The 17,967-nt window shown below is 33.2% G+C and overlaps 1 protein-coding gene across 2 annotated transcripts in view; it reads right to left on the bottom strand.

The window, feature by feature from the left end:
• The window catches only part of LOC126736027 (E3 ubiquitin-protein ligase UHRF1-like), an 89,352-nt gene that overhangs the window by 35,088 nt on the left and 36,297 nt on the right, over positions 1-17,967 (bottom strand). For both annotated transcript variants that reach the window (XM_050440217.1, XM_050440216.1), the window contains exons 5-6: positions 5,747-5,930; positions 5,418-5,649 (exon numbers count right to left, since the gene is read on the bottom strand). In XM_050440217.1, coding sequence (XP_050296174.1) covers positions 5,418-5,649; positions 5,747-5,930 — 416 coding nt within the window. The remainder of the gene's footprint in view (positions 1-5,417; positions 5,650-5,746; positions 5,931-17,967) is intronic.

Here is a 17,967-nt window from a genome sequence, read left to right as displayed (position 1 = left end):
TCTTATTTTTAAGTATTTTAATTTTTTTCAAAAATACGAAATTCACCGTTATACAAGAAAATGCATGTTTACATGGTTACACATGGTTTTTCCATTTAAGCCTTAAAAAAAACTATAAACTACCGAAAAAAGTTTGATAATATTTTGATACGCCGTCATCTGGGTATCGCTTACAATATTAATGTTTTTATTTTCTTGGATTTTATTTTTTATTATTGTTTTAATTTTGACATTGACAGATCAGTTCTGATAAGTTAGAACCTGTTGTCAGTATATTCTTAGTAGCCTCCCTTGTTTTATTTAGTATTTACTGTTTTTTTTGTTTTGTGGTTTTAATTGTTTTCGCGTTGTGCTGTGTTGCAATCAACATTTTTGTCTAATTCAAAATGAGTAGAAAAAGCAGCCCTGTATGGAGTTTTTTTACAATCGTAGATAAGACTAATCAAATCGCAAAATGTGACATTTGCAAGAGTGATATTTCTTTTAAATCCTCTGTTTCGAATTTAAAAAGACATATTTCTAAAAAACATCCTACGGTGCAATTGTCAGTAGGGTAAACACAAACAACTAGAAATGGCATTACGATAGGGAATTCTGAGGTAAGTACATATTCTTGGTTATAAATTTATTTTATATTTTAATTTATACATAATACATACATATTATGTGGTAGAGTAATCACAGTCTTAAGTTTATTATATCGCTATATCCTAGCGCCACCTCTGCTATTTGGTAAAAAAAGTCATGTATAAGTTTTAGATGATGCGTTTACCGCCAAAATGTACCATGGCCAATAGGCAATAGGCCAATCCTTTCTTCAATTTTTCTTTGTCAGATGACGTTTCACAGTTTAGACGCGAATAAGGAGGATTAAGCCTAGTTCATATAGGCTTGCGAAATGCGAATCGCGAATAATATTGCTATTTAATTTTGTTTTTTTAGCCCAATGATTGTTTAAGACTTTGAGATACAAAATAAATAAATAAATTATATTTGCGTTATTTTTAAGGTATATTTTTTAATTTCAGATAGAAAAACCACAGGAACAAGCGCCTTTGCCTACTGAGAGCTCCAATCCTGGTACTAGTTCAATTAGCTCTCAGGCTCTAGTGGCACCATTCACCCAAAACCACGTCAAACCACCTTGTCATCGTATTTACCAAAAAAAGTGACAGTAAGCTGTAAAAAAAAAATTGATGCCCAGCTACTTAAACTCTTTTATTGGGACTACCAGCCGTTTAGAATTGTCGATAATTTGGGATTCAGGGAATTCCATCTCGCCAAACAATTTCGAGGAGTTACATACCTAGTTTGTATGAGGAGTGCGTCTTGCGTGTTAAAGAAATTATTTCGAAAGTTTCATCAGTTTCCCTAACAACTGATGCCTGGACCTCCAAGACAAATGATAGTTTTGTCGGAATTACAATACATTTTATAGATGAAGAATTTAGGTTTCGGTCAGCCCTATTAAAATGTGCTTTCTTTGATAAGGCTCATACTAGCATAAATCTTGCTGCTGACTTGAAATCTGTAGCAGAAGAATGGGGACTTGAAAAAAAAATTATGCTCGCTGTATCAGATAATGCATCAAATATCAAGTCAGCAATAGCTAAAGAACTTGGGTGGAAGCATTTTGGGTGTTTTGCTCACACACTTAATTTAATAGTTCAAAGTGCCCTAAATCTAGACTTAAATAGAGAACTTTTAGATAAAGTTAAAACTGTTGTTGGTCATTTTAAAAGAAGCCCCAAGGCAGCATTTAAACTGATAAAAACTCAGCAGAACAGTGGAGTCAAGAATCCTCTCAAACTCATTCAAGATGTGGCGACAAGGTGGAACTCCACATTCTACATGTTGCAAAGATTTACCGAACTGGAGGAAGCAGTACGGAGTACGGTAGCTCTCTTGGACGTCACATTGCCACCCATTAGTTTGGAAGAGTGGCAAATACTTCGGGATCTGCAAAAAGTGCTGGAACCTTTTGAAGAGGCAACAAAGGTCGTTAGCGGTCAACAGTACATGACTGCCTCATTAGTAATTGTTGTTACTAATGGGCTGTTGGGTGTCTGCAAACAGATTTTAGAGTCTTCAGACTTTGCTGTGAATGCAAAAGTTGTGGCAAAGAAACTCGAAAAAGAACTTACGGAACGCCTTGGAAATGTGGAATATAGCAATACATTAGCCATGTGTACTTTTTTGGATCCACGTTTTAAAACCCTGTTTTTTATGAGCGAAGATGCGGGAAAAAAAGCTCAAAAGGAAGTAATTTCTGCATTAGCAGACATTATTTATAGAAAAGATTTGGAGCAGCAGAAAAAAGTTAAAAAAGATGCCAGTACTGACGAAACGGGAAGTCAACAAAATGAGTCAAAAATTGCCGAACCTTTTAATGTCGAGAAAAAACAGAAACTCTCAATATGGGCCTCCGTTGACAAATTAAGCTCAAACAAACCCACTCAAATAAAATCCTCAACAGCCAGATCCATTATTGAAGTCCAGAGATATATGGAAGATGAACCCCTTGAAAGAAAAATGGACCCTTTGACTTGGTGGCTCGAGAACAGATTTGTTTACCCAAACTTAGCATTATTGGTAAGAAAAAAATGCTGTGTTGTTGCGACCTCTGTTCCTTGTGAGCATTTATTTTCAAAAGCTGGGCAAATACTTACTGACAGGCGAAACCGTTTAGGAAACTCTAAAGCACATCAGCTTTTGTTTTTGAATACAAACACAAAGCTATTATAGGTTTATAATATCTTGGTGTTTGTCAATATAATAAACTCAATGTATAAAATGTATATTTTATAATATAGACATTTGTTTATGGATATTTGTTTAATATATCTACCTAAGTAAAACTTATAATTAACTTTTTTCATTTATTCTTATTTAAAAATTTATTAGAGATTTCAAAAAATTGAGTAATAAAACGTAAAACAACTAAATATACCTATTTAATAAAAGCAAAACGTTCGTATAAAAAATAAAAGCAAACAAAACAAACATTTTTAGAACCCACAGTTAAATAAAATAACATTTTAAATAACAGCAAAGAACCGATGAGTACGACAACTTGGCATCTCACGCTAACTATACACGTGAACAAGTCAACAAGCCGACAAGCACTCGCGAATCGTCAAAGAACGGAATCGGGAATCGAAAACCGGCGTCGGCATAGCCAGTGGCAGTCCCGACATATTGAGAACATGCGTAGTCAGTCCGTTCGTGGGGAACGATAGCGAAACTTACGGAACTGTTCCGTTAACCGTTCTTTGAACAGAACTGTTCACTGAACAGGCTTTGTGAAACCTATTCTCAAAAACCTGTTCCGTTCTTTTTGTAACATCTCTATTTTAGATTAGTTTGGTTTGGCAATTCATTATGAACAGACTCACGCCGGAGCAACGTTTCCAAATTGTTCAAATTTATTTTGAAAGACATGGTTATATTCGAGAAACACATCGGGCATTACGTGAGTTTTATGGTGCTCATAATCGTCCTTCAGAGAGATTAATTCGAGAAACTGTTGATGGTTTTCGCAACACTTTTACTCTAGTCGACAATACGCATCCCGTAAGACGCCGTACAGTGCGCACGCAACAAGCAATAGCTGCTGTGCAGCATAGTGTTGATAATGATCCAAATGTGTCAATTCGTCGTCGTTCTCAACAAGTGAACTTATGTCCATCCACTTTATGGAAAATTTTGCGCAAAGATCTCGGATTGCGGGCATATAAAATTCAACTTGTCCAGGAGTTGAAACCCCAGGATCATCTTTTGCGCCGTACATTAGCTGAATGGGCGGAAGGAAAGATTGCTGTTGATCCGCGATTTCATATAAAAATTTTGTTCAGTGATGAAGCACACTTTTGGTTAAATGGCTATTTAAACAAGCAGAATTGCCGAATTTGGGGGGATGAGAATCCACGAGCTATTGGCGAACAACCGTTACATCCAGAAAAACTAACCGTTTGGTGCGCTTTATGGGCCGGTGGAATCATTGGTCCTTATGTCTTCAGAAATGTTGATGGTCAGAACGTTACAGTAAAAGGTGAGCGATACAGAAACATGATAACCAACTTTTTTGTGCCTCAATTGGAAGCCGTTGCAGGCGTTGCAGAAATGTGGTTTCAGCAGGACGATACCACGTGCCATACAGCGCGCCAAACAATTAATTTACTGCAAGAGACATTCGAGCAACGAATAATTTCAAGGAATGGACCTGTAAACTGGCCAGCTCGTTCGTGCGACTTGACGCCATTAGATTATTTTCTTTGGGGCTATGTTAAGTCGCATGTCTACGCTGATAAACCCGAAACACTTAAACACTTGGAAGCCAACATACGACTCGTGATTGCCGAAATACAGCCTGCAGTACTGGAAAGAGTGTGTGAAAATTGGACCTCTAGATTACGTCACGTACGCGCCAGCCGTGGGGATCACATGCCCGAAATCATTTTTAAATATTAATGCCAAAAAAAATTCATTAATATAAAAGCAAATTCGTTCATATCGATAAAATATTTTGTGTTTAATTTCGATTTAAAGTTCTCCGCCTCTAAAAAAAAACACTCTTTATAATAATTTACCACTTCAATTTAAGGTATGCAATACTGGTTATTTAAGCTCTAAGTACAAGAGATATTTATAAGATGTGCAGTAGATTTTTAGGACTTTTTTAGTGACATATTATATTGTATGTAAAATAAGGCATAATAATACTAAAGGCGTTATTTATTTATTTATTTTTCTGTATCTTTCCCAATTAATAATAACCTTTGCTGTTTTGCTTTAAAATAGCTTGTGTATAAAAAACTGATCATACCACAAAACTACAGTGGAAATATGTGACATTTTTCCTTTTTGTTTGTCACAGTATAAAGTTTCTTTTTCTTTTTTGCTGTAAAAAATTTTTTAAATGGAATTTCATTAATATTTTTTCAATTTCAATCCCAAATAGGCATAACAAACTAAAACCATCAATACATTCAATACAAATTAATAAAGTAGTAAGTTTTTGGGTTTTAAAATTAAAAATTGATTTCCTGAAAATTAACGATTTTCGACATTCTCCCTTTTTAGCCTGTATCCTTCATATCATATATTTCTGAAATCACAAGAAAAAGGTTTTTCATTTATTATACAAATATACAAACAAAAATTAAGCGTTCCATTTAAAAAATACAATCTCATATACGATAATGATATGTGATACCCCTGTATTATATTTTAGCATATTTCCTGGCGATTTAAGGTAAACTCTACAACTTTTATATTTAAGTTTTTTTTCCATTCCGTACAATAATTGATCTAAACTCTGTCTAAATATAAAGAACAATCCTGTACATCATAAATGTGAATATAAGCATCGTGAATTTTAACACCATCTGAACAAGTTGAAGTTATAGATGACTTACCCCATGTCGAAATTTCCAACAAAAGCCAACTTCAACACCAGGAATTGATCCGACATGATTGTGTGGCACTTTATCGTTCGTTTTTGTAAGACCAACACACGCCATTCCCCGACCCCAGTCTTTGTTATTTTTCTGTTGATAAGCGGGAGTCTTCAGTTTCTTTTTGCTGATTTTTAATTTCTCGCCAGCTTTTACAATTTGGGAGTCATCTGTTTTACATGAAGGACAATACCTGCAAATCAATGATATATATTAAATAGTATAAAAATCCAATATCATACAAAATAAGACTAATTTTTAATGCAATACCTGCTTTATATAAAACTTACCAGTCATCTTCGGGTATGTCGTCCATAGGCGGATCCAGGCAATCAGTGTGATATCCCATATCACATTCATCGCAGAGGATTATTTTGTCCCAATTTTCTTTTCCTCCGCATTCGTGACAACCGCAGCTCCTACACGTTTTATTTTTGTCGTCTTTGCATTTTTTGCAATGGAACGGATATTTTCCTGTCCAAAAAAAATTATCATTGCTTTACATTTTCAAGACATTAAATGTATGTTATCATAGATTGTACACTGTGTTTCATTTTGGATAAGATTGCACGGTATCTCAGTAATTTTTTAAGATATAGCTTTGCGGTTTTCGCGACCTTGTATCACTTTTTTCTAAAACTTTTAAAGCCACAAACAGAAATATTCCAACTACTTTTGTTCCTGAAATATAGGGCGAAAATGTTCACTTTTCGAGATGTTATTATTTCTCAGGCCCTGTATAAGATAGAAAAATTAAAGCTGCTTATAATAGATATTTTTAGATAAAAGTCGTATAAAATCGATAAAAGCGTATTTAAAAAATTTCACAAAAAAGTCACAGAGTCAATACAAATCAATAATGATGGCTGAATAATTCAAAATGTTTTAAATGTATGAATATACAGATCGTGTTTTCGTTCGTTACTTATAGGAAACCGCATAGAGGCGAAATTTTGCAACGTCGCGCGTGAACGAGTGCCTCCGACAGAGCATTTACGTGAACTAGTTCGCTCGGTCTCGTTCATAATCCAGAATAGTTCATTGAACTAGTTCACAGTAGTTCACGTTTACTTTTATAGTAGAATAACTAGAATGTACAATTTTAACCTTCTAAAAATTATTCGAATGAAGAAAACATGATAAAATACATAGTTTTCAGACTTTTAGACGTTTAATTCGTCAATTCAAACAAATTTAAAGAACTGAATACATAAACTTAATACAATTAAAAAGGACAAATAAAAAAGTGATAACAACTGAATGAAATTTTTATTTAAACAACTTAAAAGGCATTTTAAATTTAAAAAAATTAAAATAGAAAAAGATAAAAAGACAAAAAAATTAAGTTTTTTCAAAACTTAATTATGAGTCATAGTTGTTTGAACAACTAAGTTGGTATTCAAACACATGAATAACTAACCTAAGTAATAACTAATATTAAAACTACTAAAGATTGCTGTTAAGAAATAAAATTTGGGAAACTTTTTTAGATTTCAGCTGTGCACGTTTTTCTTTTAAGACTTTGACGTCCTGCTTTTGAAAAAATACGTTCGCACGGAACTGACGTTGCAGGAATACATAGTCGTCTTTTCATAAACCGATAAATCGTGGGATATACATGGCGACGTTCATACCACCACTTTAAGGGGTCTTCCTTTCGGTTGAGAAGGGGTTCGCCTAAATATCTGTCGAATTCGATAATAACGGCCGAGGTTGGATTTTTTCCGGTGCCGATTTTTCAACAGTTTCATCAAACATGGACCACATGGATGATTTTTTTCTGATGAAATTGTTGAAGGTGCTTCCTGATTTTCTATGGGTTGAAGTACATTTTTAGAGGAATAAATATGAGGCAATTTTTTTCGAAGATTCGCAACTGTGTTGGCATATTTTCATTCATCTTTAAATTCAAATTTTTTAAACCGAGGATCTAAAACGGTTGACTCGGCTAATATGTCCATGTCTTCAATATTTCCAAATCTTTAAAAAAAATTTTCGCGGAAAACGTGAAGTACTGCCCTAAGTTCTGGCTCTATATCTTCCTGCGTGTAAAAGGTTTGGATATGCTGATACATTGCATAAGCAAGGACAAGATTTTTTGAAATAGTAACGTTTTTCTTAGCACTGATTTCTTGAAAAATTCGCAATATGTCTGTCGACTTTTCTAACATAGCCCAATCTGTGGCGGAAACTGTATTTAATTCTGCGTTTACAAGGGCTAAAGTGGAAATCAGGGCATTTTTTATAGTAACCGCCCTTTCTACCATATCTAGAGTGGAATTCCACCAGGTTACGACGTCTTGCTTTAATTTAAGTTCAGGAAGCCCCATTTGCTTCTGAATTTCTTTTAGCTTTGCTAACGCCGAAGAACTTTGTTTGAAAAACGTTACTATCGCCCTAATTTTATTTAAAAGGTCTGAAATTTCCTTCAAACCATTTTGGACTAGAAGGTTAATTGAATGAGCAAAACAACCTTTGGACTTTCTCCCACCATTTCTCACAGCCGCCAGAATATTTGCTGCATTGTCACTAACAACGCAGAAAATTTTATTATCTATTTGAAATTGTTCAAATTTTGATCTTAATAATTCTTTTAGGTTTTCGGCGGTATGCCTTTCATTATACTGGAAACAATCAACTAAATGTGATTTAAGAGTTAATAAGCCATTTTCTTCTAATAAATAATGTGCTGTCAGTGCAGTAAAATTATCATTATTTATTGAAGTCCAGGAGTCTGTAGTTACACTTACATATTCGACGGAAATAAGTTGTGCTTCAATTTTTTCTTTTATTTTTTTATAACTTTTTGACATAAATTTGATAAATTCCGGATCTTCCACCATACTAAAAGGGTAGTATCTTTTGACAATCATCCTTAAAAACTGAAAATCCAGTTCTTTGCTTTTAGAAAGAGGTATCGGCTTTGTACTTCGTAAGTATGTTGAAATATCAGATTGCAGTTGACTCACCTTAAATTTTTTACTCTGAGTATTGTGGATCTCGCTGGGTTCAGGGTCATAGTCATGATCTACAAACATAATTATCCAATATTAAATTAACGAAATTAAAAAGTATAGTTAATTTTTCTTAGAATCGTTTTAAAAACGAATTATTTTGAACCCAAGCAAATATTGAAATAACTAGAATTTGCGGTAAAAGACTTATATCTAGGTACAAATGCGCATTTCTAACTAAATTAACAGCCACCTTTTTTACACACTAAAAGAAATAAATATCTATTTTTATTTTTCCAGTTATTTTGTTTTTACTTGACACATTATTATTTATTATTTTCAAACTTTAAAGTTAACATATTATACACAGTTCCAGTAATATTAAATATAACTTACCGTTTTGTGTTTGTCCTTCTGTGATTTTAGACATAGTTAACTGAAGTTAAGAAGATAGTTAATAGAAGCTGAAGTATCAGTGTTCGAAACATGTGGCGGTGGCTCAGATCTTGTAGCGGGTATAGTAGGGTGAATCTTTTTTATATGTCTGGTTAAGTTTCCAACCGATCCCCCCCGATATTGATAAAATTTGCTCACAGTAGCAACACTTCACCTTATTACTATTTTCAGGCACAACGTCAAAATGCGTCCATGCATCACTTCGTTTCTTAGACATTTTTCGATGTTATATAATGTAAAGTTATTATATACAATTATAAACTTTTCAGTTCACTGTACACTTCCACGGTCTTAACAAAAGAAAGAAAAGTCAAATATACTCTCACTAGTCACTGATAATAATTAAACATTAAACTGAAATCTATAAACTGGACAAAATTGAAAACATAACCTTTAAACATCGGGGAACCACCAAAACAAACCAAGCTAATAGCTGAAATGAACCGAATACGAAAGATAGGCGCAAATGTAAAATGAGTCATTTGATTTTACGTTCAGTCGGTCTTGGTTCTGCTCCTAGATCCTTGTCACATCGATCGCGATCGCGATCGTCTATCTAGTTCGCAGTGAACGAGCCTTTAAGGTTGTTGCGAACTAGTTCATCTCGTTCACTATGGAGAGTAGTTCATTCGAACTAGTTCGTTCGTGAACTACACATCTCTAGACGGGATTAGTAAACATCTGACTTTCGTGGGAGCTGCGTCGTTCGGCGACAAAATGTCCCAAAATATTACGCGAAAATCCAGGCATTTTTTAAATATTTATTCTAATGCGGATTTTACAGACATGACAATGTGTAAAACCCGCATAGAATTGTAATCTTAAAAAGTTTAATATGCTGTGTTTTGCATAATGAAAATTAAAGTGTTATTCTAATAAAAAATAAAATATCAACTCTGATAAAAATATAATAAAAAATCAGAAATAAAACTCTAATAAACAAACTTAACAACATATCATTTTTTAAATAAAAGGCTCAAATAAACCGCCTTCCTTCGCTAAACAAAAACTTAACCTATCGTAAAAGCTATTTCGCATCTCCAAAAGAATTTCAGGTAAAATGGAATTGGTACCTTCGACAATCTTATTTCGCAACTAGGAGGCCATTTAATATCGCCAGTCCCACTAATAAGGCGGTTAGGAAAAGTATTTGTTAAAAATTCTTTTACTCTTGCCGCGTTATGAGCAGGACAGCCATCTTGCTGAAAATAAACCGATCCCAGGTCTACATCAGGTAGGATTTGAATGGCAGGAAGAACTTGGTTTGGCAGCAACTCAAGGTACTTTTGGGCGTTTAAAGTGCCATCAATAAAAAATGGCCCTATAACATTGTCGCCCAAAATACCTGTCCAAACATTCAATTTCTGAGGATACTGGGTACGAAACTGAAAACTTCTGTGCTCGTTTTCCTGAGACCAATAACCAACAATGGAAGGATTGTGTTTGCCATGTAATGGAAAAGAAGATTCATCAGAAAACAAAATATATTTTAAAAAATATTCGTTTTCATTTGCCTTTTCCATCGTGGTTTCACAAAATTCCCATATATTTTCCAGATACGAGCAACAGTTTTATTGCTCATTCTCAGTTCCTCTCCAACACTTCTAGTGGACCGTGTCGAATCAAGTTCTAGGGTACTGCAAACCATTTCTTCCCGCCGTTCTATATCCTGGACCACTTCAACAGGTGGTTCTTGACGGTTTGTGTGGCATTTTTTACAATCTTGAAGACAAAAAAAGGCTCAAAATTTGTAACCACATTTAAAACCGTTTTTGCAGAAGGAATCGGTCTATTCTCAAATGTCACTGAAAACAAATCTCTACAATGTACTGCCGAATTGCCTCCATAAAACCGTTTAATTAGTTGAACTCTTTCGGAAGGGGTATAAACAGCCGTAGTGAAAAACACACGAAAATAACGCTCAAAAATTATTAACGCAACGTGCAGTAACACAGCAAAGTGAGGTCTGCTGACTCCCGGTTCAAAAAATAAAAATGAAAAATTCCGCCGCCTTCAAGCCGAGTTGCCATTATTTTGGGTAATACGTAGCTCACGATAACACGATCTGTATATATTTTATGTTAAAAAAAATTAAAAAATAAAAAGTTTTAAATAAAGTCTTATTTAGTTTCCAGAAAGATGTCAGCCATCTCGGGCTACAGTATTCCGGTTAAAATCTAATCCAGAGTTTCAAAAACAAAAGTGCTAAAAATGTTAATAAAGCAAATTTAAACCGTATAAGGTAAATATTGTTCGAGAATTGCATTCTGACGATCGACTTAAATGATTGGAATTTTCTTATTGATTTTGTAAGAATGGTAATATGATCTGACGAATCCCATATAAGCAGCAGCGGCATATTTAATAGGCAAAATACCAGACATTGGTATCAAGAAAACCAAGATATTACTTTTGAATGGCAGCAACGAGGTCGATTTGGTTTTAGTGTTTTATGTTTTGTATTGGGCACTAAAATTATATATACAATTTTTGAGGGTAGCTTAACTGCCCAACGATAGCTAAATATATTACAAAATAATATGGCAGAGTTCCTGGAGGACATACCTTTGGCACAGCGACATCAGATATACACTACCGCTCAAAAGTATTTGTCCACATATGACTGTTTTAAAGCTATAACTAAAAATAATAAACCCATCAGTTATTCTTATGAAACGGTTTATTTATAACAAAATGAATATAAACAATATATTTTTCAATTAATTAAATTTAAGAAAATCAAAAGTACATATTCGCCTCGATTTTTAATAAGAGCTTCACAGAGTTTCGGTAGTCTTCTAATTAATTTGTCCAAAGTTTCCTGAGGTATCTTGTGCCACTCTTCTTGGATGATCCTCCACAAGTCTGCTTTTGATGTGGGGCATGATTTTCGCACTTGTCTATCCAGTTCATCCCACAGTAATTCGACAGGATTGAGGTCCGGTGATTGTGAGGGCCATACCATAACTTTCAGAATATGTTGCCTTTGTAATTGACCTAAATATTGCTTGCACAATTTCGAAGTGTGCTTAGGGTCATTGTCATGTTGACAGATGAAGTTTTCCCCAATTATTCGAGTACCAGAAGGAAGTACATTGTCACTTAAAATTGTTTTGTAACCCTCTTTTCGATGAATTCCCTCTATTCTAATTAGATGGCCCACTGCAGATCCTCCGAAACAACCTCACACCACCACCGTGTTTAACTGAGGCCACCGTACAGTCAACTCAGAGACCCTTTCATTGGCATAACGGCGAACAAAAACTCGCCTCTTCGTTCCAAAACCCTCGAATTTCGATTCGTCACTCCAGAGAACTTTCTTCCAGTCATCAATGGTCCATTCTTTGTGTGATTGGGCCCACTCAAGTCTTTTCTTCTTATTAACATCTTTCAGTAGCGGTTTTGATACAGCTCAACATTCTTTAAGACCAGCATTATAAAGTCGTCGTTTTACTGTCGAAACACTGACGGTTTTTAACGCTCTTTGTTGATTTTTGCTGTGATTTCAGGGGCGGTAAGGCGTCTATTGCCTTTGCTTGTAATTATAATATTTAAATCCTCCTTTGAACTTGTTGCCTTTGGCCTTCCCGATCGAGGTTTGTTGCTAATAGTCCCTTCTCTGGTGAATTTCCTAACATTATAATCGGCAGTCCGCCTTGGAATTCCCAAATCCGTTGAAATTTGACTGTTAGTCTTTCCAGCCTAATGAAGTCCAATGATAATACCTTTTATTTCTACCGATAACTCTTTTGTTTTAGTCATTTTAAAGAATGTTGAAAAACCAGCAAAGAAACGGTGACAATCGTCAATAAGCAAGCGAAATTATTTACCAATGTTACATAAAATCAATTCCTGAAGGCTAAACACCTTTAAATGTTTCAAATTTCATCGGAAACGAGCTTTAAACAATTAGTTAGTTTTTTAGAAGAAGTGCATATTTTCACTACATTGTTTGTTATTTGCAAGACTATTTTCAAATACTCAGTGTTTTTTAACGAACCATAGTTGATAGGTATGCTGTTTAAGCATATATGCAATTTACAAAAGAGATACAATCTAAATATAGGTATAAAGATAAGATTTTTGTATCTAATTTAAAATATTAAAAAGAATACATGGTGGGCAAATACTTTTGAGCGGTAGTGTTTTTTCAGCAAGATGGAGCACCCGCTTATAATTCAAGAGTAGTTAGAGACTATTTAAGTACTAATTTTGGTAGACACTGGATTGGCACATACAGGCTAATCAGATGGCCCCCGAGATCACTGGATTTAAGTATTTTAGATCATTTTCTTTGTATGGTAAAACATAAAAAATAAAATTTATGAAAATCGGCATAATAATATATATAAACTCCGAACCTCAACCGAAAAAACATTCAGAAACTTACAAAGGCAACCTTTTATAATTTCACATGCCTTAAAGCGAATAGAAACTGTATGTGCTTTACGTATAAGACAAAATGTCAATGTTGTAATTACAGTTTTTAATGTTAAATCTGTACCGACATATTTTTATTTGAATATTTTTAAGTTTATGTTAAAGAGTAATATTTTGAGTTTATGTTTAAAATATTATTAAATAAATAGGTTTAAATCACATGGCATTTTAAAAAAAGTAATAATTAAATTCAAACTCAAAACATTTATTCATCATGAAGGTAAATAAATAATCATATACAAAATAGTAAGATAATAATATACATATGTTGTACAACCTACCAAATACATGATAAATAGGACCATGCCTCGATTATAGAGAACCGTTTACACAGGTTCATTATAAGATAGAACCTGTGTAGCATAGCCCTTCAAAAACCTTAAAAGTAAAAAAAAAGATTTTCTTAATTAATCGAAACATGCATGTGTTGAGTATCATATTTAAGTATTCAAGTAAGGCGAAGCAGGCGGGGGTTCTGGATATGCAGGAAAGGTAAATTAATTAATATTTATAACAATAATAAGTAGACGGCAATAGAAGATCGAGCGGCTCAGCTCTTTTAATTTTTATTATAGATTAAGTATTGTTTTTTTGAGAATCAAGCAGTTTATTACGAATATATTTTTTAAATGCAGTAAACAAAAAACTTTTGCAATTAGCCGGAAGTCTATTCCAAAGTTGAGAGGTGACAAAAACAAAAGATTTTTGAAAAATTGCTGTTCTATGTTGTGGTATTCTAAATAAATTTATAAATCTAGTGTTATGCTCATGAAGAAAATTTATAAAATTACTAGCTAAATATAATGACTCCCTAGTTTTTATAACGTTATACACGAAATTTCATTTATTTTCTACGATTTTTTATATTTAGAATTAAGTTATTGTTTAAATAAGGAGAAATGTGACTTCTGAATTTTGTAAGAAAAACGCATACAACAATTCTGAAGTTTTTGTATTGAGTAAGCGGAATCTTCAGTCAATGAATCCGAATATACCACATCACAATAATTAAATAAGGATAAAACAAGTGTGTTACATAAAAAATATTTAGTTTTAGGAGGTAAATGATTTTTTAAGCCGTAAAGTTTTCTTAAGCGCATGTATGCAATTTTGAGCTTATTCTTTATATGTGTTTGAAATGAAATACCGCTATCAAGGTATACTCCTAAGTTTTTAACCTCTCGTACTACTGGTAGCTGCTCATTACGAATTTTTGCATTTAAAATTGTTGCTGCATTAAGGCCGTTCTTTCCACCACCCAGAAAAATGACACATGATTTAGACGAATTTAATTTCAAATTATGGTCGCAGGAAAAGTTATCTATATTTTCTAAATCCTTATTAAATTGTTCTTCTATTATGGGTAGAGTTTCACGTGAAAATGAATTATACAACTGGGAATCGTCAGCATATTGTTGTAACATTGAGTACTTTATGCAGGATTTCATATCTGCAACATACAATGAAAAAAGCAACGGTCCCAAAATAGAACCCTGGGGAACACCGGTAGATACAGGATAATAACTTAATTTTTCAGTTGTAGAAGCCTTGTTTATTACTACGCAATTCGCTCTATTATTAAGATATGACTTAAAGAAATCAATCGCGTTATTCGAAAAACCAAAATAATAAACCTTTGCTAATAACATTTCGTGGTTTAAAGTATCGAAAGCTCTACTAAAATCCAATAATCCAAGACGTGTTATTTCCTTTTTTTCCTCATTCATCCTACAGTTATTAAGAAGATGTACTAGACTCGTGGTAGTGCTAAAGTTCTTTCTAAAACCCGATTGGCAGTCCGGGATAATATTATAAAAATCAACAAAGCTGCATATTTATTGGTGCACAAACCTTTCTAAAATTTTGGATACCAGAGGCAGTATATTAATGGGTCTAAGGCCTTTAAACCCTTTTGGATCAGCTACCTTTGCTAAAGGGTTCAAAATAGCTTTTTTCCAAATTGTAGGATAAAAATTTTGTAATAAGCAGCTATTTAAAATATTTAATAATGGTTTTGTAAGATATGGTAGGCACATTTCTAGATCTTTTAAGCCTATGGAGTCTTCACCTATTGCGTTACAGTGTATTGTTTTAATGATTTTAATTAATGTTGGCTCATCCAATTGTGTAATATGTAGGTAAGATGTTGTATTAAAATACCTATTAGCTTTATAAAAATTAAGTTTTTCATTTGAAGTTGTATGAGCTGTAGTATTGAAACCTGAAAAATAGTTCCTAAGAGCAGTTGCATTTAAAAACTTGTCTGGTAAGCCAGAATTCCTCTTAAAGCCAAGGTTTAATTTTCTTGCAGCATTCCAAAATTCTCTTCCATGCTTTTGTGACATTGTGTTGAAATAGGTGATTTTGTCCCTCGCAACAGCATGCTTAGTGAAATTCCTTAATTGCCTATAGTACTGGAGGTGTGCTTCAGTTTTTTGTTTTAAATATCTACGATGAGCCTTTTCTCTTTCTTTCATAAGAAATTTAATATTATTTGTAATCCACGGCGTAAACGGTTTTTCTTTTACCTTTTTGGATAATAGCGGAGCATGTTTATTTATTAAAAATAATATATTCCTATTAAATATGTCAATCTTTTTATCTAAATCTTGTGTATAATATATATTATCCCATGGTAGCTGTCCTGCGTCTAAGTTAAACTGATTGCGATTTATATTATTATTATAAATGCATGTGTGTAATAAAAACAAACATAATTTTGGATTTATGTTCAATCTGAAAAAAGGTGCTTAAAAATTTTTTTTAAAATACGCCACTGACTTATATATAAAAATATCTATTATAAGCAGTTTTAATTTATTTTCTATCTTCTACAGGGCCCGAAAAATAATAACATCTCCAAAAGTGAACATTTACATTTTCGCCCTGAATTTCAGGAACAAAAGTAGTTGGAATATTTCTGTTTGTGGCTTTAAAAGTTTTAGAAAAAAGCGATAGTGTCGCGAAAACCACAAAGCTATATCTTAAAAAATTACAGAGATACCATGCAATCTCATCCAAAATGGGACAGAGTGTACAGTACACTTAAGGATTTAGTCACGTATTATTATTTGTGATTTGTAAGAAAGAATTACTAATAATAATTAAACTTTGTCTTAAACTTGAAGGATCAATCTTCAACTGAAAGGCACTGCTTCCTATATATGAAGGTGGCCGCAGTGCATTTTTGAGCTCTCGTACGGAAGAAATAGTCCAGTCAAAGTAATTAGAAAAAAAATGAAAGTTTACAATAATTCAGGGAAAGCTGAAAATTTACATAGATGTTAAAAATAGTATTACAAATAAAATGGCAAAAATCCCCATCGATCCTCCCTTCAACGTCAACGTCAAACGTCAAAAATATTGGTTTTTCGCATTTATCTCGTAAACAGTAAGTTTTATCATAAAAATAGGTCAGACAAAAATTGTAGATCATAAAATTATCTATAAAAAATGTTTCTGCACTTTTTTTCGTGCGAGTCACCATTCTTGAGATATATAAACACTGATATATGCTCTTTCTTCAAAAATACTGACATACGTTCTTACTTCACCGTGTATCTTATGAAACGTTCAATACAATTAGTAACTGTCTACCTGATTGTTGAAGAGTCGTCGGTCGTATACCTGCTTTTTTCAAAGAACGATATATAGTAGACAAGTATCGATATTTAAGTTTTGTAAAAAACGAAATAATAAGAGTAGAGTTATCTTGCCTTCCTCCGACATCTGCTTCTGCTTGTCAACTTACTACCAAGTTCAAGTCTGGCTTGGTAATGAACTGGACCCACAAGATTGGGGTTGGAGGTTTACAGATAATAGTTTGCAGCCAATTCAAACTGTACTTCCACCTGCTCCAGAAAAACTCCTTAACACTATTTTCTGTAATTGCAAAAAGGGTTGTAGTAATAGTTGTGGCTGTAAAAGAGTAGGATCGTTTTGCTCAGCAGTGTGTACGCATTGTCAAGGACAATCTTGCTCCAATGCTGACAAAAATTTAGCAGATGAGGATCCGTATGAGATGAAAGAGACAATTGATTCATCTTTATATTTATCAGAATCTATAGAAATAGAAGAAGAGGAAGAAGAAAGCGAAGATGAAGATTTTTTTTTTTAAATTATGAGTTAGAATAAAATTATTTTTACATTATAATAAAATTATTTAACATATATAACATTTTTATACAGATATACAATAATTTTTTAAACGATATAATCCATAACAATAATTCATTTTTTTAAATTAATACAACTAAAAAAAACGCTATTAAACGCTATTTCATGAAACTTCCTTACTTGCAATAGATTGTGGACTATGCCTACTGGGGAAACCACGTTAAAAAGACGCGCAGAGCACACTAGCTCGTATAGTACAGGTGGTGCGGAAATGCGTGTATATTATGTGTAATACGATTTTTTTAACTTTTAGAACCGCAATACTTCAAGAATGGTGACTCGCACGAAAAAAAGTGTAGAGACATTTTATGTAGGTAATTTTCAGATCTACAATTTTTATCTAACCTATTTTTATGATAAAATTTACCGTTTACAAGATGTACGCGAAAAACCAATATTTTTGACGTTTGACCTTGAATAAAATTTTTAGCACAAGGAGGATCGATGGGGATTTTAGACATTTTATTTGTAATACTATTTTTAAC

Source organism: Anthonomus grandis, chromosome 5, assembly GCF_022605725.1.
Source record: "Anthonomus grandis grandis chromosome 5, icAntGran1.3, whole genome shotgun sequence".
In the NCBI taxonomy this organism is placed as follows: Eukaryota; Metazoa; Arthropoda; class Insecta; order Coleoptera; family Curculionidae; genus Anthonomus; species Anthonomus grandis.
The sequence above is the reverse complement of the archived record's forward strand: the minus strand, read 5'-3'. Positions and strand labels throughout refer to the sequence as shown.